Source organism: Engystomops pustulosus, chromosome 8 (genome assembly GCF_040894005.1).
Source record: "Engystomops pustulosus chromosome 8, aEngPut4.maternal, whole genome shotgun sequence".
Lineage (NCBI taxonomy): Eukaryota > Metazoa > Chordata > Amphibia > Anura > Leptodactylidae > Engystomops > Engystomops pustulosus.
Window position 1 is genome coordinate 32,026,563 of NC_092418.1, and position 23,646 is coordinate 32,050,208.

Sequence of the window (23,646 nt, forward strand, 5' to 3'; positions counted from 1 at the left end):
TTATACATAAAGCTACTCCTTTATTATTCACAACAGTACAGCAGAATACAGTACAGTGACAAAACAATAATATTAGAGATGAAATAACAAAAAGAAAAAGAATGATGAAAAAAGACAAAAAAAAAGCAATGATTGGGAGTTTGATATTCAGTCCGTGGATGGGACCTGCAGGAACTGGTATATGTTATACTTACTGGTTTGCGAGGATCTTCAACTTCTCGAATGCTCAAATTTTCCAAAGGAATAATCCCTCTTGGTTCTTTATCCTGAAAAAGTAAAACAATGGGTTTAGTAAAAATGTAAAAAGGATGCCTGCAATGATATCTGGATGGTGCAATGGTGCAGTTAGATTATTGTCCACCAGGGGGAGACAACATAGAAGATAGAGTCACTGGCTTCTCGGAAAACATTCATAGACCTGGATGGGGCAGATAACCCACAAATATAAGCAGAACCTGACTGTGATTGGATGTGAACAATCCAAACATACAAATCATATAGATAAAAGGTATGAAGCCGAGCTCTGGTATATAAACGTTTAGAAGAGTCCAGCTTCTCGTCCTCTACAATATCCCGCTCTCAGAAAGGGCATCAGGAGATTCAAGTTTTCCATTGTGAAAGTATGAAAAAGTTTCCAAAATCATCTGATTCCCATCTATATACACATACCAGGGACATCACAAACAGATCTCAGGGCAGTGGGCGAGGAATCAGGGGAACCCATCAATATTCTGATCCCAGAAAACACAGAAATAGGGAACCCGTCATGAGGATTTAGGGCCACAAGCCACCACCAACCAGTTATCCTGGGTGGTAAATGTCCTTCTGGTAGATAAAGAACTTTACACAATGAATTCAAATGACCTAGAAGGAGTCAGGGAGGTGGAGAACCATCACGGCATGTCCCCTCTTGGCTTGATTGTCCCTTAGTAAAGGTACAGCATCTCCTGACAACTGCTGGGTAGCTTTTGATGACATAACAGTCCGAGGTCTAAAGGACATCATAACCCCTTAAGTTATGACTTCCATGTATGTAATAATGCTATTATGGATGTATGAAGAGGGATCCTGGTCTAGGCCTCTATATACATGGTGGGTGTGTATGGCATTATGCAGCAAACACCCACTGGTAGCATCTGGGTTTGGGGATATTGAGGAGCAATGATCCGTTTCCATGACAGATAGACACCATGACCGGTCAATTGGCCAGAGGCACAACATATAACTCATTAGCATATTCTCCATTTACAGCAATACAGTATTATATGGTAGAATTGATCAGACCCCCTAGGGAAAAAGTACCCTGAAAAACTTGTAAAAAAAAAAAAAATATATATATATATATATATATATATATATATATATATATATATATATATATAAATATATAAATATATAAATATATAAATATATATATATAAATATATATATATATAAATATATATATATATAAATATATATATATATATCCAAAAATTCATATCCTCCCCCTTCCCCAGAAAAGACAAACAAATAAAATCATGAACATGTTAAATATTGTCACGTTCCAAAAATCCCAATCTATCAAAATATAAAAATGGTTATTCCCCTTCCCAAAATGGCAAAGTCAGGGCACGCCACAAAAAAAAAAAACCTTACGTTATTGAAAACGGTATTGGTGTCATAATAGGGAAAAATGAAGAAAATATTTTAAATTTATTGAAATATTTTAAAAATGATAATTAAACCCATATACATTTGTATTTTCGCAATCGCAGTAACCCAAATAAAACAGAGGTGTAATTTGAAGCACCCAGTGAAAGCCGGAAAAACTGTGTACACAAGAAAATGTTGCAAATGTCTTTCTTCTACAACTTCCTAACATTTGAAAGTATGAATGAAAAAAAAAAAAAAAAAATTATGAATTTTCAAACACAGGGAGTAAAAAATGAAATCCCCAAAAACTGGAAAGGGTTGTCCCTTAAAGGGGTTGGCCACTTTACCTCATGTTTTTTTGTAATGTGTGTGGCGGGGGAGCAGGATATTAGGCAATTTACCAATATACATCTAGTAATACTTCTGCTCCGCATTCTTTATATGTAAAGTGAAGCCTCCTGTCTTTTACCTCATCAGCCAGAGATTCCTGTCCATAAAATGGCCGCAGATTGAGGGTCATGTGATCTATAGCTGGCAATTGCTCATGGATGGATAGAGATCACATGACCCTCCATCTGCGGCCATTTTATGGTTAGGAATGTCTGGCTGATGAGGTAAAAGGCAGGAGGCTTCACTTTACATATCAGGAATGCGGAGCAGAACTAGTAATAGATGTATATTGGTCAATTACCTCATATCCTGCCCCCCCACACATGAGGTAAACAAGAGGCCAATGTGACTTCTCCATTCCTCGGTGACTCCTTATAGGTAACATGGCCTCCTCCAGTCAAGGTGCGGGAGCTACTTACCGTTGTGTACTCAAAGTAATATAGGCAGTTATCGGTCAGGATGAACCATCTGCGTTTCCACGTCTTGACTCTTCCTCCTGGAGACACAAAGATCACACTATTAAGAAACCATCCCGAGAATACGATCCTCCAGCACTAATCTCTTCACATGTTCTCAGGACATGTCCTGCTCATTTATCCCGCACTTTTCTCTCTCCAGACTGCGAGGGGGGAAATATAAATTAAGACTAACATATCCGGGAAAATTGGCCTCATTATGACGTTCCCTGTGGGGGGTTCCATCAATTCAAAAAAAATTTTAACATAAAAATTCTTTCTTTGGGAGAATCCCTGACTCTACATTACAGGGCGCATCAAAACTTCAGTCTTCTATTGTGCGTGACCAAATCTTGAGATGAGCTCTGGAATAAGTCCAGGAGCAATCCCTGAAGGAAAAGTTAGTGTGCAGGAATGAAGTCATACAATATCTCTATTAGCTGGGGCATACTCATTGCAGAAATCCGGCTAACGCCAGCGGACAAAAATAGCCGCCACCTGTTTTACATTTCGGATTTTTATGTAAAAAAGGGAAGAGGTTTTTGATTTAACCATTTCTATCGAGAACTGGTGGTCCATGTCCCGGAACGGTTAACCTTTAAATACTTTACGTTGTAAAGAAACAAAACAAGATTTCAGGAATTTTTTTTTTTTTTTTTTACAAAGAAAGCAAATGCAAGCCTGGAAGAAACACACAATGTCTGGACACAACAGTGAAGATGACAGCAAATAATGCAGCCGATGGAAACGCAGACCGGGAGAGTGACTTGTAAGCATGGGTGTTCAACAAGCTATGCAAACTCATGCTTCTTTGCCCATTGCTCGATTGTTTTCTTGTTTTTGGGGTAGATCTAGGCAACCTATGGTTCTGCAGCCCTTGTACATTGTAGGATAGCATCGCAACAGCTGGAGCGCCGCAGATTGCCTCTACAATTTACAGCATATTGCCTATGGTAAGGAGGACTCCAATTTGGAGGACTGCAGTCCGTTTTCAGCTTTATCTCCTTTTGGTTGACAGGTCAGAGACTTCTAGGACTCATGGATCCATTATCTGGGCCTTAACTTCATTACAGAATAATGTAATTACACTTCATGGAGTTCGATGAGAAAATTACATTATACACCTATGAGCACAGCTGTAAGACCATCTACACTGGGATCTGATGGGGGTCGGGCCACAAAGACGAGGAACACAATCCAACGTTGCTCTTACAGATCTTATCAGTTCTCAACTTGTGATAAATACAGAGGCAGTTACTTTAAAAGATGGGGGCATAGGAGGAACCTGTAAGATCATTTTTTTTGGTGCCACCTCTAGAGGTGTCAAGCAGTGGTATTTCCCTATTCACAACACATACACACTTTGGCTTACACCTACTGACCATATATAAGGACCTTAAAAGGGGTTGTATCATATTTGATATCCGCAGCATAACGCGGTGGTGGCAAACCTATGGCACGACCCTCTCCGTGGGCACCCAGGCCATCACCCATTCAGGACGACGACTCCTGCAGTCACAGGCAGCCCAAAACGTGCCATATTCAGCACTATTTTATAGTGACTTGAAGTACAGGAGGAAGGAAGTGTGGACAGAGCTGGATTATAATGGATGCCCCTTCTCAGTGCCTGTGATTCATCCTGTTAAGGGGACCTTTAGAGGGAAGCTACAATAATAATCCGAATAATCCATCTTTCTCCTGTATTGGTGTCTTCAGGACGTCAATACGTTCGAATCAGTGACACGGCAGGGAGCAATAAGTTACATTAAATTGGCATTTGGCACTTTGTGAAAAAATATGTGGCTTTTGGTTGTAGTTTGGGCACTCAGTCTCTAAAAGGTTTGCCATCACTGGCATAAGGGATAACAATGAGATCAGTGGGGGGTCTGACTGCTGAGACTACCACCGATCACGAGAACAGGGGTACCATACTCAGTAGTGATAAAGCAACAGGGTCAAGCATTATAGAGGACAGTGCTTGGGTATCCTTGTCACTCTCTTATACAGTGAATAGGAGCGCTGACAAATCAATCTTGGTACAACCCCTTTAAAAGGCAGTGTAGCAATTCCTCCATTAAAAGTAATAAAATGCATCAGGGACATTTATCAGGGCTTGTACTTCAGTTTTCTCCCATAAAAGCCTGGAAATAAGAGCAATAACTAGGGAAATACCAGACAATGTAGTTCCCCTTTACGGCACCTTCATGACAAGTGGGTGTAGTCGGCAGCGGAGTGGGATGAAGTGGGGAGTTTCTGACCTGCACTCTCGATGCAGCCAGCGGATCTTTAGCCACCGCACCACAACCATATGGAACATCCTGATGTATCCGTCGTATGATAAATCTCCCCCATTGCCACTTTATATAGAACTTTCCCGTGTGTAAGTGATCTTCCATATTTGAGAAAATAATTTATATTTCCGGTAATGAGTTTGGGGGTGCACTAGGGGTACGGCTGTGCCTTCTTGTGCAAGCGTTTTAATCTTTTTACTCTGCGTAGTACCACCCCATCTCGCCATACGCATGCACTTGGAAGCACATGGAAAACCGGAGTAATAAGTGCCCTAAACAAAGGTGCTTGGCCCTTGTAGGTTAATTTGAGAGCGAGACTCCTACTCTGTCCATAGGGCGTCATACATCCATCTATTTATTAGCAAATGTCAGCAGTAAAGGGTAGCCATTGCTACTCACTCATTGGACCCTTGGGAATTTTAGTCTGCCACCCACTATGGAGTCCTATATAATATCTATACACATAAGCGGATATTTACTGAACTTTTTACACATGACCCCATGATCTGCTGTGTGCATCTTTTTTATAGATCTTTCCCATAATGTTTCCTTACGGCCAAGACAGATCATGTGTCCCAGCTATTCCGGGACTCCAGACAATGAGCTATATAGTGTTATGCAATGTGGAAAATTAAGTAAAACTAGATTTTTTGCAGCAATTAAACGTCCGACGCTTCAGTCTCGCCAATTATGTGTGCGAAGAAAGGATCTGTCGCCTACATTGGACATTAATAAGGGAGGGTAATGTTATGTTGGAGACCGTCTTTTGATGGGGTTTATTCAACATAAGGACACTACTTACAGAAGACCCCTAGTTACAAAACGGACCTCCCTGTCCACTGTGACCTCTGGACCCTAGAAATGTACTGAACTTGAGCCCTAGGCTGCAATGATCATCTGTAAGGTCTCTGCAATAAACAAGGATTAACAAAGCTTTATCATTAATCAATCCATCATTAGTTTAGGGTGTTTCAGCTTTTAAAGGGGGTGTCCACATTTTGCAACTGATGTTTATGTAATGAAAAGTTATACAATTTCCTCGCGTTTTTCTAGATCTCTGCTTGCGATCATTCAACAGGAAGCTTCACGGTTTACTTCCTTTGGATAAAAAAAAAATTATCCCTGGTCATGTGAAGTCACACAGGCGCACAGCTCATTGTATTCCTGGTCATGTGATGTCACACAGGCGCACAGCTCATTGTATTCCTGGTCATGTGAAGTCACACAGGCGCACAGCTCATTGTATTCCTGGTCATGTGATGTCACACAGGCGCACGGCTCGTTATTTCAGAGAGAGCATTCATAGTTGAGAGTTATAACGAGCTGTGCAACAATTTGATTAAAAAGAAAAAAACCTGGTAGATGTAGTGTGATGTTTAATATATAATTGGATAGTTATAAGAACAACCTTGAGAGAAAACCATCTTATAACTTAGTTTTTTTTTCACCAATCACAGGAGAGCTTGTATTTTTCAAAAACAGACAAAAAAATAAAAAATATCTATGGGTTATGGGCTACGGAATTTTTTTTTTTTTTTTTTTAATTTCCCATATTATGGAAAAAAATTCCAGATTCCAAAACGTGGCAATCTACCACCTCTAGGAGAATTCTCATTAATTTTAATCACTTAAATTTTTTTTTTTTTTTTTTTTTTTAAAAGACGGCTTTTTTTTTTTTAGTCCCAAGAAAGGACGTCAATCTTTATATATTGGGGGACGAATGGGTTTTGAGGACACAGGGAAAACACATTTATCATGTAAGTAACAGACATCCAGACATGTGGCAAATTATAATTATTTCCACAGAGAAATCCGTAGTATATTTCTAAGACCCAGCAGGATAAGGGATTGGAGGGATAATGAGAAATGCAGGAACCCAACCTTGTGGGCCCCAAGTCCTTTCCTGATTTAAGAATTTTTGCTTTCACTCCAAAAGGAAACTTTCAAACAGAAGTGCTGAAACAGATGTCAAGACACAAGTCTAGTCAGTGTAGAGCAGTCTATAGATTATCATTTTAGCATTTTACCATCCTCCATAACCCCCTCTTGACTGCCATAGGGCCATGTATGTTCTATTTGCACACTATCCCGTGAAGATACAGCGTATTAAAGAGGAGAAACTCTCCTTTAATATAAGAATTGCAGCGTTATCCCGATTAACCTCTTTAATATGACACCAGAAATGTGTTACTAGGTGTCACAGTTCAGAAGACAAAGTACATGCACCCCCTGTATCTACAGCTGACGGATTGATGATGTACATATTTATATCCAATTTTACTGCTGATTAACTAAAACTGTAATGGGAAAAAATGCCAAAAAACCTTATTTTTTCAACTTTTCAGTTGTCGGTTTATCAAGCTAAACAAACGTTATAACACGTCATTTACCGTATTTTTGTGTCATTTCATAAAAATAAAAGTAAAAAATCATAATACTTTGTAAAGTGGTTCAAAAGATCTCATCATAAAGAAGAGCAGAACAGAACTGCAAATATTGACCATCGGCCACAAATGTGGTTAAAGAAAAACATGGGACGTGGATGTCTTAGGCTTCCATGTCAGCAGAGCAAATTTGACCTGCATCTTTCATTGTAAGTGGCTAAAAATGATGGAAACACATCGGGGGGAGATTTATCACAAGTCTCTTAGAGCAGAACTGTTTTAGTTGCCCTGGCAACCAATCAGAGCTCAGCTTTAGTTTTCCCACAGCTGTTTATAAAATTAAAGCTGAGCTCTGATTGGTTTCCATGGGCAACTAGAACAGTTTTACCTCAGAAACTTGATGAGAAATCTCCCTCAACAAGTGAATGTGTTGGGACCAAGAGGTATTAAAAACCCCATCAACCAGACAGGTTTCATGTTCACAGAGAACATTGCCAAATATGAAAGTGAATGCCATCAGAAGATATCAGGGAAACGTTGGTGTGAATGTGTATATGTCATATAGGATACCGACCCATTTTTCACACATCGCCATAACCCATCAAAGAGTGCAGGCCTAAACTTCTCCATACATAAGAAGATGGGGACTTGCATGCATAGTTTTTGGGGTCCTATCTTAACTTGAAGTATATATATAATACATCACAATCCAACCATAAAGTCACAAAAAACAGTCCCCAAAATAATTTGCAAATATATAAACAAAATAAGCGTCTTGATTGTCGGACTGGGTCTAGTAGAAGAGCGCCAAATTTAGAAGCACCCAAAATATTTTTTTCTGAAGGACCCAATGAACCCTAGTCCAATATAGTTGTACTGATCCAAGAAGAAATACACTTGCCATTTTCCTTCCCAACTAAAACCTCTATAAACACTACCATAAAGAGAACGACGTGGAAACTTTACCCAAGCTCAGATTAAAAAAGCAGGTTCATCAGGGGGCTGGGAGAGCGATGGAATAGTATTTTATTAATATTTAGTCTGATTCCTTCATTAAAAATTTCCTATGAATACCCAATGAATACCTAACGAGTTACAGACTTACTAGATTGGCCAATACTGGGAAGTAGTCGTTGCCCATAACCATTTTCCCAAACTCCAACAAACCCACTACTGCAACCGGGAACTACGCCCAATACTAGACAGATGTACACCTTTTCCTTATACGGTAAAGGACACTAGTGAAAATTATTAAGCCAAAACCAGTGAAGGAGAAGAACCATCTGGCCTTTCATTAACATATCTGTATATTTGGCCACTAAAACTAGGCAGACTAGCTGAACAAGTCATATCATTACTGTATATTACACCTGAACTCCTTATACTTGGGATAATATCATCATAAAAGCATTGTAAAATACAAATCAATGAACCCAATGCCTGGATCCCCTCCGAGGCCTCCAGAGAAGGTGGTGGGGGGTTGGGGTCTCTTTCATCCAGTAGGTCATCAGCTGACCAGACAGTACAGTATAATTAGACTTTGCTCCATCACGTAGATTATTATTTTACTATAATTAGATCTTTTTAATTAAATTTCATGCAAACAAACAAGATGAGCAGTAAAATGAATCACGGCTATGGAAGCCTATAATGAAAAGAAGATGGATAACCTCATGCACAACCACCACTCAAGATCATCACAGACACTGCTCTGAATCACATATCCCGTGTCCTCTCCGGTCATGGTCACATTAGGCTGTTACAAACATTTATCTCCTAAACACAAGGGGATAAAATGTATTATCCCCCATGTCCTAACACTGGGTCAAACATTGGACAGCAATAAACTGAAGAAGAACAAGAAATAAAGTTCTGTCAATTTGTAGCATGATCCAGACTTGGAGTAAATATAGGGGTTAATTTCCTGCTGACCACTTAAGTTTGGTGGCTAATCATAGGAGGTGGGGCCAAGGTATCTATTGTTCTGCTGTAGCCAGTTGTCTTACAGACAAGACAATTCAGCGGAGGAGGAGGGCGGCTCATCTACTGGGACACTTTTTAATATAAAGTTGTAATCAGAGCTCTCACATGTAATAAGAGATAATATACTGTAGCGTCAGCCCATTTTCTGTGTCAAATGAGTTTGTTCTGATAAACTCACCTCGTCCATGTATGGGGTTCACCCGACTAACACTAGAATCACTGAACTGGTGTGCGGAGTTCAGTTCAGCAGTTTTAGGTTCGGCCCAGTAAATGCCACACACTCACCAAGCAAAAACGCTGATGGGCAACTGGCCTTGAAGGGAATGGAGGCGTCATGTGGCTTATTGGACATATGGACAGCCTAAGAGACGTACCTCAAAATGAAAACACAAGAACAATGCTCCCTATTAATGACATTTTTTATGTGCCACATATTAGTTAGTCTGGTAGTCATGGGCGAGTAATCCCACAATTTAGATGACAGTCAGTACGTTAATCTGCTAGTGACATCTTTATCTTCCATAGCACCAAAGCCCCAATCTAACCACAGATCTGATCTCTCCTGGTAAAATCCTAGATTATGAAAAACATAGGACATCCGCATTATCTACACTGCTCCAGTACAGTCACCCAGGATGAAACAAATATCAGAAATATACAGCACATGCAGCTCATGCTGAAGACCTTTTAGCTTAAAGGGGTTTATGGGTTTAAAACTATCAGCGCCTCTTACATCAGATGTCAGAGGGGCGGCCACTACACTGCAGACGGAGCGGCCGCTTCCTGCTCCTTCCATCACTAGATGAACGGATCAGTGGGGGGAGTCTGGTGTTCTTCTAATTCTGGGCAAACCCATAAACCAATATATAAAGATCTATCTTTCAGGAAATCCAGGAAAACCACGGATAACAGGCCAATGTCATCTTCTGAAAGACATACAAGAGGAGGATTCTTGGCCCGTTAGACACTAGTGGGAGATCTTAATTTGACTCCATGTGTCTTGATGGACATTGGGAAAGTCTATAGGAAACCATATTGATTTTCCGAAGTGTTAAGTGAAGCAGGGAGCTAGGAAGAAGTGGTGGCGATGTTAAATGTAACTCAATCCACCGGCTAATCTGTCTGTAGAAAGCACAACAAAAGCTGAACATCACATGATTTATTCATGAACATTTGGAGGACCACTTCTGCTAATTTCTACCCTAAAAAAATGATCTCCTCTGGGAATTTAATGACCAGCAGGGTATGCATGGAAAGCAGCCACCACAAGGGCAAACTTCTTTCAGTCGAATGTTGAACAGCTTGGCCCGTTGCACAGCATTACACACGAAGGAAGATGGATTCTCCCCAATCTTCTGTGTCTCCTCATGCTGGCTCTTCCATCGTTGTCCTGATTTCTATCTGTGCTGCTCCCATCAGTAAATGCTCCTTTTTAAGAGGAGAAAATATACCTAAAAAACGTAACCAATTTGTTGCACCATTTTATCTTTGTGTTATTATAATTAACTTTAAAGGTCACACTATAGGAGGCGATCCACACATACAATAAGTATATTAAAGGAAATCTAACATCAAAATCCATCATGATAAACCAGGGACACTTACTCATAGATCCGGGCACCGTGACTGTGGTAATCCTCTAATATTTGTTATCCATGGCCTCCTTCCTTCTAATATCAACTTTACAATTATGCTAATGAGCCCAAGGGGCTACCGTACCATTGTGCATTGAGTAAGTAGCAGCAGGATTGTGAAAAACGAATTCTTAATCCTGGTTTCTAGCTCCTGCAAGTGCTCTGGGCAGGTATTTCAACCTGAAGAGCTTTCTGCTCTTAACAATGAACAGTTCCACAGCCCCTCCCCTATGCTCTGAGTGACTGCTTGAAGTATCCAACCAAAATCCTGATACAGCTCCTACTTATTACAGAGGGGAGGGGCTGTAGAGCAGTTCAGTGCAGAAAGCTCTTCAAGCTGATAGACCTGCAGATCCGGATAATAACTTCACTTTTTGCTGTTCTATCACTACCGGTACTAATGACATACACAAAAGGTAAGAGTACCGGTACATAGCTTTTCCAAACACGGTCTGCCGTGCACAGCTTACATGGAATTGTAGTCGACTACTTGTGAATTAATTTTAACTAGATGTTAACATAAATATGTTTCGCTTGTGCTGTATTCAATCTGCATCTTTATTCTTAATACTCCTTTAGCTAAAAGACTCTAAATAATGAGGAAATGCAAAATGACAAACTTAGGCTGAAATTAGATCACATAAATATTCAGTGTTGTTGGCTGCAGACCAGGACCGTTTAACAACTCCTTGTATCCTGGACCATAAGAGACAGAAGGGGTGAACCAAGGATAATCTAACATATGGTTATGTAATACACCACCGGTGTTACTACCTTTTCACTGCCGAAGAGATCCAGTTTTGGACCTGAATAAGGGGCTTGACCCGACATGCATTATCCATTGGACGATTAAGAAAGTTGCCACTTTAGGAGAACTTAGATTTTCATCTTTCTACACAAGATGTTGAAGAACATGGCTAATTATAGGTAATGTAGGTAATGAAATGCATATCACCCATCAAGTAAAAAAACTCTATTGTATAAGGCAATTTTATGTTTCCCAGTGACACCTTGCCTGGTTTTCAGAACCCCATCATTTTGGATAGAATTCTGTTTTTTCTTCATGCTGAGAAGCTTCTTGGTTCAACAAAGGTAGGTCTATGCGTGTCACTGCTCCTTTTACTCATCCTGTACACATCTTTCCAACCTGCCGACGTACACGCACAGCGGAGGCCATCAAAACTTATGGAGACAGATGCAATGTATTGCATCCATCCTCAGCCTCCTCTGAGAATATGCTCGGGGAGGTACCTTATAAGGAAAATTATGTCACTGGGGGAAACACCCTGAAATATTTTATACCAATTACGTCTCCAACTGAAAGCGAAAGGAGGAATAGAGAAACAAGACGACCATCTCAGTTTATGTGTATACAGTGCCAAATGTCCTAGCCCTCCATAAGGGTATGTGGGAAATCCTCCTAATGGAGTATGAAAAAAGTGAGCCTAGCCTTATTTATATAACTATAACAATAGGGTTTTCTCTACAGGTCAGGTATGTCTGGAAAGTGTCTAAAGTTGCCTACACAATGCTGTTTTTTACCGAAGGATATTTGAAAGCTCAAAAGCGTCCTTTAAGAATAATGCATCATTGCAGACGCGCTTATAAAACGCACTACACATTCGAAACTTTTTTTTTTCTATTGATTCTTTTTATTTACAGGATTTGTTTCTGCAGACTAGGTTAAGTGATTGAGTTACCTGTTAACTCACATTGTGAAATTGAAATGTTAGCATTAAGGATTTATGCTGAAATGTATTTACCAGACTCTTAATACACTGCAAATGGATCCCCCTCCCCACCACAGAGTCCTAGCTATCCCTCCTGGGGATGGTAGTCTGTGGCACTTTGACTTCCCGAGCTCTGCAGTAGAGTGCTACAGGCTCTTTGTGGTTACAGAGATCTGCAGGCTGGAGTCTCGATACCTCAATCTACCAAAATGACTGCAGATCTCACAAGATTAGTGACTGGTAAATGGCAACGCTTGTTAACCAATTCATATTCGGTAATTGAAGCTTGGCAGAAGAATCAGGAAGATTTTCCAACCAAAAAAAAATAAATAAAAAATGCAAAATGGTGATTATGGGGGGGTGTAAACAAAAAGAGCGCAATTCTGTGATTATTTTTAAAAGTTTTGTTGAGAAATTAATAATAATTGAAAAAAAAAGTGGATGGAAAACTTAAAAATTGTGCGGCTGGAAGCGTTTGTGTACGTACCTCCTAACGCAGAATAAGCAGAGACAGCCAGTCACAGAACAGAAAGGTGAAAGGTCATAGGCCATAAGGAAAACAAGAAGGCACATTTAAACCACTTATTAAAAAAATCATAGCCAAACCAAACCAATACAAACTCACAGATAATATGGGAAAAAATTAAAAAAGACACACAAAAATAATCACCGTTTGTAGATAAATGCATTCAAATATTATATATCGATCCTTGTGGAAAACCATAACCATTAATTTTAGCCAAGTAAAAATGGAGGACTGTTCAGAGAATGGTTGTCAGGCCTTGTGATAAAAGCTAGATTTCACCGCACCTTCTCTAGGGACTCGCATTATCACTTGTTGGGTGTCTGGATAGTATGTTCAGTGTCGCGTGGCACTGGTATACTGGCAGCATGCTATAGCGGTGTTAAATTTGTGTACAAATGTGTTAGGATTTCAAAAATATATTATACTACAATATCATTTCAGAGAAATTCCCATTTTAATCTGTATGCTAATGAGGCAGTTGGGGCACCAAGGGTGTGTCCTTAGCCACTGCACCGCTGCTATTCCTACCTGGATCACTGCTTTCTTCATCAGAAAAGCAACAGGTTTGCCTTGTAAGAAGCAGGAGATGTTACTGGAAGAAGGAAGAAGTGATATAGGCGTGAACACCAGGGCCCTGGTTGCACTTCTCGTCTCATTAGAATATGGACTAAACTGGAAATATCTTGGAAATGGTAAAACAGACGAAAGTAAAAAAAAGATGTAGAGAATACACTATGATTTCTTATATAACATGCTGCCCACTGATCATCCGGCTTGGGGGAGTTAGTTGGGACTGGCTGGTATAATAAATGGTAAAACTTATGAAGACCAAAGTTGGTGTAGAATATAATGGAGCACCAAGTTCTATGACATACTCAGGAAGTCTGATGATATAAACACTTAACCTCAAGAACCATAAAGAAGCCATGACCGAGGTCAAAAGCGTCCCAAAGCTTCTGGCTTAGCTAAAATATATGGCTGGATACTGTTTGACAATTATCATTTGGTATATACCGTTGGCCTATGCCATATACACATCTTGCTGCATTTTTGCCCATCTGATGCTGAGGACGGCAACGTGGAAATAATTAAAAGAAAAAAAAAAAATGCTTACCGTACCTTTAAGTAGCCTGTAACAAAATACTTTCTGTAAACTACTGAAACAAACCACTTTTGACACGGCCCTCTCCCATTCAGCAAAACTTTCCTGTTTAAGAAAAAGAGTTTTGCCAACTAGTGTTGGACTAAGGTCATGATGATTCTTGGGGAGGGGGGGGGATGGAGGGGGAGAGGGTCACCTTCAACCAACCAGTAAAATCCCCCACTGGCCACCAAACTGTACTGACTTTAGACAAATCTTAAGGCCAATACTGGGGCCACCGACTATTAACAAAGAAAAAAGATGGAATTAGTCTTACCGGTAATTCGGTTTCCACTAGTGACCATGACGGCCCCCACCTGGAGGTTGCTCCTTATATCCTGTAGGGACAGGAAGTCACAAAAGTTTAAAAGGCTCCTCCCTAGCACCCCACACCAGTGTCTACCAAAGTACCACCTGGAAGGATGTAAGTGCATACACCTTTGGACCCGTTACCAAGAAGGAAGGAAGGGAGGGAAATAATGGGGGGCCGTCATGGTCACTAGTGGAAACCGAATTACCGGTAAGACTAATTCCATCTTTTCCACCACGTTCCCATGACGGCCCCCACCTGGAGACTTACCAGATTACCCATTATTTGGGAGGGACCACTGCCTGGAGAATCTTTCTGCCAAACAACAGATCGCTCTGAGAGGCAATGTCCAGGCGGTAGTGCTTTGCGAATGTAGAGGAGCTTGACCACGTGGCTGCGCGGCAGATCTGGTCTAAGGATGCGCCTCTTTTTTCTGCCCATGAAGTAGCTATGGCTCTAGTAGAATGAGCTTTAATACATTCTGGTAGGGAAGTGTTGGCTGATTTATAACAAAGTATGATGGTAGATTTAATCCACCTGGCTAGTGTTGCTTTGGAGGCTTTACAGCCTTTGTTTTTACCCCCAAAATTTATTAATAGGTTAGAATCTTTCCTCCAACTTTGTGTAGCTTCTAGATACAGAAGCACAGTCCTCCTAACATCTAAGGTCTGCCATTTCTTTTCACTGTCTGTTTTAGGGTTAGGATAGAAAGAGGGAAGAATAATTTCTTGTTTGCGATGGAAGTTAGATACCACTTTTGGGAGAAATAAGGGATCTAGTTTAAGGACTATTCTATCCTCTAGGACTCTTAAGAAGGGATCTTTACATGAAAGGGCCTGAATTTCTCCTAATCTACGAGCTGTAGTGATGGCTATAAGAAAGGCTGTTTTTAGTGTAAGGCTTTTTATGTTTTCTGCCTCTAGAGGTTCAAAGGAAGGCCCTGTAAGATGGTCTAACACCAAGGAAAGATCCCAAGGGGGAGTTTGGTTTTTTATGTAAGGTCTAATACGGGAACACCCCTTGATAAATCTTTTGACCCACTGATGGTTGGCCAGGGGAAAATCAAGAAAAACACTAAGTGCAGAAATCTGGACCTTGAGTGTGCTTGGCCTAAGACCCAAGGAAAACCCTGACTGTAGGAAGTCTAACACTTGAGCTAGGTTTGGGGTTCCCAGAGAGGGAGGACGGTCTCCGCACCAGGAGCAGAATTTCTTCCAGATCTTTTGATAGATGGCATTTGTTACTGGTTTCCTGCTTGCTTTTATGGTGCTGATAACTTCACTAGAGAGTCCTCTGGCTGTTAAGAACGACCTCTCAGGATCCAGGCTGTCAGATTTAATTGTTTTAGGTTTTGATGATATAATGGCCCCTGTGTGAGAAGGTCCTGACGGTAGGGAAGATGATATGGATTGTCTATTGACAGTCTTTGAACAGCCGGGAACCAGCTTCTTTTCGGCCAAAATGGAGCAATGAGTATTAGAAAAATCTTTTCGGATCTCAGTTTCTGCAGCACTTTTGGAATCAAAGATATAGGGGGAAAGGCATAGACTAGACCTGTTCCCCATGACTGGCTGAGAGCATCTAGGCCTGATGGAGAGCCCCTGGGATCCAGAGAGAAAAATAGGGTCGTCTTTTTGTTTTGGAAGGTGGCAAACAGATCCAGAGTTGGAGTTCCCCACAGGTGGCAAATCTCCAAAAAGGTTTCTGGATGTAGAGACCATTCGTTTGAGTCCAGTGTGACTCTGCTCAAAAAATCTGCTTCTGTATTCTCTATCCCTTTTAAGTGGATTGCTGAGAGGGAGAGGAGGTGAGATTCTGCCCATTTGAAAATTTGGCAACATAGATTCGTCAGGCTCTTTGATTTCGTTCCCCCTTGTCTGCGTAGGTAAGCGACCGTAGTCGTATTGTCGGAGAAGATCTTGATATGTTGACCTTCTATGGATTTGTGTGCAGCTTTTAGCGTTTCTAAGACCGCTTTCAGCTCTCTGAAGTTTGAGGACATGGATCGGGATTGATTGTCCCACTGTCCTTGAAGATGTAGGTCTGGGAGAACTGCCCCCCAACCTTGCAGGCTTGCATCTGTCTGTATTGTGAGAACCGGGGAGGGATTCCACCAGACCCCCTTCCTTAAATTTTGGGGATTTTTCCACCAGTTTAACGAGTGTTTTACTAGATAAGGGATTTTTACCTTGTGATCTAGATGTAGTGGATTTTTGTCCCAGATGCGGATCGTCCAGGCCTGCATGATTCTCGTATGACTTTGTGCCCAGGCCACACACTGGATACAGGAGGTCAGGAGTCCTAGTAGACTTAGAGCTGCTCGGATGCTGCAAAAGATTTTCTCCTGAAAGAGACTTACAGATTGTTTTAATTTTTTGCATTTCTCTTGTGGCAAGAAGGAACTCTGTTTCATTGAGTTCAGTACTACCCCTAGAAAGATCTTTGTTTTTTCTGGAGAGAAATTGGATTTCTCCTGGTTTATTACCCAGCCTAAATCCTGAAGGAGAAGTAGAGATGTCTGTAGGTGACTTTTTAATTCTACTTTTGTTCTGGCCACTAAGAGCAGGTCGTCTAAGTAGGGTATTATTACAATATTTTTCCTTCTCAGGTAGGCTACCACTTCTACCATTATCTTGGTGAATATGCGTGGAGCTGATGAAATTCCAAACGGTAGTGCCCTGAACTGGAAATGAAGGATTTTCCCCTGAGGGGATTGAACCGCAAACCTCAGATATTTCTGATGGTTTTGGAAAATTGGGACGTGATAGTACGCGTCTTTGAGATCCACTGTACATAGGAAATAATTTTGACCTATGAGAGGTACTGTAGATCTTATTGACTCCATCTTGAAATGTTTGGTTACTATAAATTTGTTCAATTTTTTTAGATTTATAATTAAACGGTACGTGCCGTTCGGTTTTTTTACTAAAAATAGAGGGGAGTAGAATCCTTTCCTTTCTTCTGACTTCTGTACTGGGACAATCACATTCATGTGACACAGCTGCTGAATGTTGGCCCATAACTGAAGATTTTGAGTCTTGGTAAATTTGGGAGAAATCTGGAAGTTTTGAGGGGGGGGATGGAGAAATTCTATCCTGTAACCTGATTTTATAATCTGCCGAATCCAAGGACTCGGAGAAATTTCCTCCCATTTTGTTACAAAATAAGAAAGCCTCCCCCCCACCTGTAAGTCATTGTCTTTTTTGTTTTTGGTCAGGGTTAAAGAGGTACCCGCGACCTGCTCCGCCTTTTGCGTAGCTCCACCTGCCAGTCTTTCCCTTTCCTCTATATTGGGTTTTATTTTCCCTAGAGGGGCGAAAGGAAAAAGAGGGTCTTTTAGGGGAAGGTTTGTTAACTGGAAACCCCTTTTTTCTATCCGCAGCTTTTTCCAGGATAGAATCCAGTTCGCTGCCAAATACGAATTCTCCCTGAAATGGAATTCCACATAACATGGTCTTTGATTTAACATCACCGCCCCACTGTTTTACCCATAATGACCTACGGACTGAGTTAGTCAGGGCCGCTTCTTTAGCCGAGAATCTTAAGGCTTCAGCAGATGCATCGGCAAGGAATGCGGTAGCGGATTTTAAGAGGGGCATGGACTCTATGATGGATTCTCTAGGGGTTTTATTTATAAGGTGGTTTTCTAATTCTGAGAGCCACAAAAAGAGGGTTCTAGCTACAGAAGTGGACGCAATGTTTGTTTTTATGTTTAGGGAGGATGCTTCCCACGCTTTTTTCAAAAGGGCATCAGCCTTCCTATCTAAAGGGTCTTTAAGCTGTGCAATATCCTCAAAGGGAAGGTCAGTTTTTTTAACCACTTTGGTGACCTGAACATCTATTTTAGGTATAGGGTCCCATAAAGCATTATCTTCAAACAGTAGTCTATTGCGAAATTCTTTAGAAACTGATATTCTTTTCTCTGGGGCTTTCCACTCCTCTAGAACTAGATCTTTTAATGTGTCTACCACTGGAAAGACCCGTTTCTTTTTATATTTTAGTCCTCCGAAGAGTTCAGACTGAACCGAGGATGGTTCAACCACGTCCTCGATATCTAGTGTATTTTTTAATGCTTTCAATAGATTATCCAGTTCCTCTGAGGAAAATAGATATTTTGCCTGATTTAGATCTCTAGGTTGAGTCTCTTCAAAGTCATCCTCCACTTTCTCACTAAAGGATCCTGAGGGAAAATCCGAATCCTCTTCAGAAGAGGATGTTTGGATATATTTAGTTTTTTTCTTAGGGGGTTCAGGTAAGTGGGCCGCAATAGATGAGGATACTTCCTCTTTAATCACTGATCTTAATTCATCTATTAAAGAAGATCTTTCCTCTTTGAGGATTTTATTTAAGCAGTCTGGACATAAACTCTTTTTATAATCCTCTGCCATTTTTGCATTACACAGCCCACAACGTTTGGAAGGCTTTTTAACTGGTTTTTCCCTCTCTCTTGGTTCCTTTTCTCTGGGCTCTTTCTGATCCTTGCCCTGAGAAGGTACACATAATAACAGCCATTAATACATAGAAAAAGCTGAAATGTGACAGAGAGGTAGCCCAGGGCTTGTACTTACAGGTACCAGGACCTGGAACACGTTAATCGCTTCATCTGCCATGAGGGAGATGGAGACGCTGGAGCCAACTTAGTGTTTGACTGAGACCAACGCCATATGCCTGAGGCTTGGCGGTTTTATGTCTGGGCTCCTCCCCCACCCCCTCCGGAGCGACCCGGAAGTGTTACCTGATTGGATGTCCGGACCGGAAGTTCCTCGTGATGCGCCAGAATTTCGCGCCACAATGACTCGATGCCGGAGCGTGCGACAGATTTTCCCCGAGGTATGCCGCTTTCAATTTTCCTCTTCCCCGGAGCGGAGAACCAACTTTTGGCCGCCGGCCCGGCAGGTAACTTTTCTGCCCCTGTACTCTATTCTTCTTTCCCCTTGCTGAACCCAGCATTAGCCGCGCGGGACCGTTGGATAGGTTCTAGCCGGGGAGAGTACAGGGGACGGGGGTGTCTTTAGGTCTTTTCCCAGCACTTAGGAAAGTGTGGGAGCGGACTGGTTCCTAAGAACCTTACCATTTGTGTTCCTCAGATAGGAAACTCTTGCGACTTGTATCCCCTAGGGACAGGAAGACACTGGTGTGGGGTGCTAGGGAGGAGCCTTTTAAACTTTTGTGACTTCCTGTCCCTACAGGATATAAGGAGCAACCTCCAGGTGGGGGCCGTCATGGGAACGTGGTGGAAAAAAAATGTTTTTATTAGCTTTTTATTTTTTCTGTCCTTCACATTTTGATATGGCATCAAAACGGATCACTATAAAAGAGCAACAGTATCAATAGATCGTTGGCTGCTTTTAACTTTAGTGCCCATTTAATAATAGCGAAAAATCTTATCACAGTGATCAAATAGATGGACAGATCAGACAGATCTATATTAGTTCAGACTGTTTACTTCTAGGTGACCTTCGTATACGGCCCCATAGGCAGCCATATCCTCAACTACATCCGTTCATCCATTGTGAATATGATTTTAGCTGGTTTCCCAATCCAAACAGGTCAATGAATGCATTGTGAGAAATTTTCATAGTAACAATATAAAAAAAAAAAAAAAAAAAGAGGAAACCACATCTGAGAATTTGTGGCTGTATATTTTTTTTGTACAAAAAGCAATAGAGTGGAAGCAAGTGATGTGCAGAACGTGACTGCAATAGACCAATAGTTCCAAATAATAATAATAAATAAAAAGCCTTCATTTACTTTCATCTGGGCCAGCCACATACATGTGCTATGAACGGTGAGCTCCAGCCAGTTACAGGAAAACTGTCACATAGAGCATGACATTCAATCTGCATGCAGCATGTTATAGAGCAGGAGAGGCCATGCAGGTTGTACACAAGTTTTCTCTGCAGGAAGCATGTTATAAAAGGAGAAGGAGCTGGATATATTGTATTTAGTTGCTATCTGCATGTTATAGAGCAGGAGAAGCTGAGTAGATCTTACATAGTATCCTATATGCAGGCGGCAAGTTAAAGAGCAGGAGGAGCCAAATTGATTGTATATAGAGTATCCCACCTGCAGGCAGCATGTTATAGAGCAGGAGGTGCTGAGGAGATTATAAATAATATTAACCTATTTATATAGGGTCATTATATTCTGTAGCACTTTACAAATCAATAGTAACCCATCTGCAAGTAGTGTGATATAGAGCAGGAGGAGCTGAGTAAATTGGATATATGACCCTATCTGCAAGCAGTGTGCTATAGAGCAGGAGGAGGTGAGCAAAATCCATTGGACTCCTAAGCTCATCCTCCTTTATAACACATTTCTGGTAGAATAGTGTAGTTTAAGGATTTGAACATTGTCAGCATTGGCAAAACTTTATGAAGTCTAAGTCTGATTTACATCCAAAAGATGTACAAACAAATTTTGATGTAATCGGAGAACATGATTAGAATTTGGGGACGGTAATTTGATTTCAAACAGGAGCACAATTAAAGATTGATACATGTTCTATAACGTGTAATCAGGAAATGATGGAATTCATTGAAGTACTTCATGTTCCTTCTTATGATAAGGTTAAGATCTGACATTACCGCACATGGTAAAGCTGCAGCCGCTAATCTATGTTGCGCTGCCATAGGCTGGAAGTGACTGGTGTATGGATGGAAGGCACAAAAAAGTACAGCATTGCCTGAAGGTTTACACAATGATAAAAAAAGAGCTGCTAAGCAAGTTTAATTATTAAGCATCTGATATGCAGAGCTCTGCTTTGAAGATAGCTTCATTATAGGAGTGATAGCCAAGCTAGCGTGTATAACTAATGTAACCCCAGGAGCTCTGTATACAGATTATCAGAAAATTACTGTATATACTGAAGTAGTTTATTTCCACCTTCGCTCAACTACTGCATCATCATACCAAGCAATATAAGAAAAAACTTCCATTACCTTTCATGCAGATTGTTCATTATCAATTATTTGGGCACTCAAGATAATGGACGTTTGGCCACAAGGGAACACAGTCCATTGCTTCTAAAAGCCTGGATGAAAGGGAAGGGGGGGGGGGTGCTGGGGCAGGTGCAGCAGCCTGTGTCACTCTTCACTCATCCAGATCCTTCCCTCTGTGCATTAAACATGCAGGCAGGGAGGGAGGGAGGGAGGGGGATGTTGAGGAGTGGAAGAATGTATAAGGAGACTAAGACACAGCCTGGCAGCTGCAGCTGCATCCCCCCTCCTCACTCTCCAAAGGCTGATGCAGGCATTTTTAAAAAATCAGCGTAAAAATGACAATCCTGGTGACAGGTTTAATCACCTGTCATAAGATTTTGGGACACTATCATTCATAAGGCTGAAGCGTATCCAGCACTAGACACCAATGACAACAAAAAATGTGTTTAGGCTAAATGTTCAAAAATAAAAATGAAAATATTAACTTTTAGTGAAATTTTACTATTGTTTATATTATGTTTTTGCTCATTAGAGACCAAGCACAAGGAGTGAGATAAATTTAGAAACAACTCCCTTGTAACAAACTGAACCGATTCATTTACTTCTCATTCTGTCATGTATCCAGACATATCGGTTTTATATTCAGGAGCAGCTTTTACAATTACTCTGGGTTGCCCTGTTCCTCAATTAATACTGAGGTGTATCCCAAAAAAAAAAAAATATCCACTAAGACTAAGTGTTATCCTACAAAATATGCCAATGTCCAATCAGTGCAGCCATAGACAGAACTTGTAATGTCCCAGTTTTGACTTCATCCATAAAACTACTAGCGGTGGACGGTCACCCAAGGAAAAGATCCTCCTGAAGTGATAATCCATGCCGAGCACAAGTATTATCTTGCACAGTCATAGTAATAGTATTCTCTAAATTCTTCCTAGACGAGTAGAATAGTGGAGAAAATAAAGAAAGTGGGATAGAGACTGGACAACCAAGGGGGTGAGACACCCCAATAATCCCTTAAAAACAACTCATGGCCTGACAAATCACCTGAAGCAACCTAATAAAAGAGTGAACCCCTCCCCAATTAAAAAGCGTGCAGGCAACTAAACATAACAATCTCATTAGTAAATTCAAATAAATGCAAATCAAACAAAGGGGAGGGAATAATAATTTAAAGATAAATCTATCAGAAATTGCAGAAGCAAATGTATCAATGAAAAGGTTTCCAGTGAGTCAGCTGGCAACAGGCACTTCAATAGGACCCTCCGACATGGCCCTACTGCCTAGTACTTTATGCTGGAGATACATTATACTTTTATATTCGTGATAATCGAGGGTCTGTAAATATACAAAATTACATAAATTTTCTTAAATTGATTTAAGAATGACAAAGAAGCTGGGGTTCTCCATGAATATGTTATTGGCGCTAGAATTCTAATGGCGCGGTGGACAGGCTCTATATGGTATTGTTAAAATTCAGCCATGAGCCACTGATCATAAACTGGACAAACATATGACTGATTAACTTCTAACAATTTCAACATACCCAAAAATCTGTAGCCTATTTCCAGAGGTACCCATATACAGTAGGTCAGTGATGGCGAACCTTTTGGAGACAAAGTGCCCAAACCACAATCAAAATCCACTTCTTTACAGTGAAGTGCCAACATGGCATTTATTAACTTATTGCTACCTGTCATTCCAAATCTTTCAATCGTATTGGCCCCCTAAGGCAACCAATACACTTGAAAGAAGGAGGGCAAATTCAGACATCATAGTAGCTTCTCTACAGGGTCTCTCAGAGGAAGAATGCTGGGTCCAGCAGGTGGAAATCCAAAGATACTGCAGTTCTGTCAGCACCTTCTCACTATTCCTGCAATTCCAAACAGCCAATGAAGTGTCGCTTTAAAATAGCGCTGACAGCAGCATCTCTTAAGTTTCCTGGGACTGCAGGAAGTTTTTGGGCGATGGTCTGAGTGCCCACAGAAATGGCTCCAAGTGCCACCTCTGGCACTCGTGTCATAGGTTCGCCACCACTGCACTAGGCCATAAGCCGGCATCTTGTGTACAAGGTCAACTTTAGGGACCACATAAGGAATGTATCATGGGCATGGAGAGACTTTAGAAGACAATGCATTGGGTGGATGCCTCCCTAAAAATTAGTGCTTTTGGTCTCAATTTCTGTATCCAGAGCTGTGCTAAATATTATAGTCATATATCCTACAA

The 23,646-nt window shown here is 40.9% G+C and overlaps 1 protein-coding gene across 2 annotated transcripts in view; it reads right to left on the bottom strand.

The window, feature by feature from the left end:
* CYTH3 (cytohesin 3) overlaps positions 1-23,646 on the bottom strand; it is an 84,838-nt gene that overhangs the window by 5,108 nt on the left and 56,084 nt on the right. For both annotated transcript variants that reach the window (XM_072120561.1, XM_072120562.1), the window contains exons 10-11: positions 2,445-2,521; positions 195-266 (exon numbers count right to left, since the gene is read on the bottom strand). In XM_072120561.1, the coding sequence (XP_071976662.1) occupies positions 195-266; positions 2,445-2,521 (149 nt within the window). The remainder of the gene's footprint in view (positions 1-194; positions 267-2,444; positions 2,522-23,646) is intronic.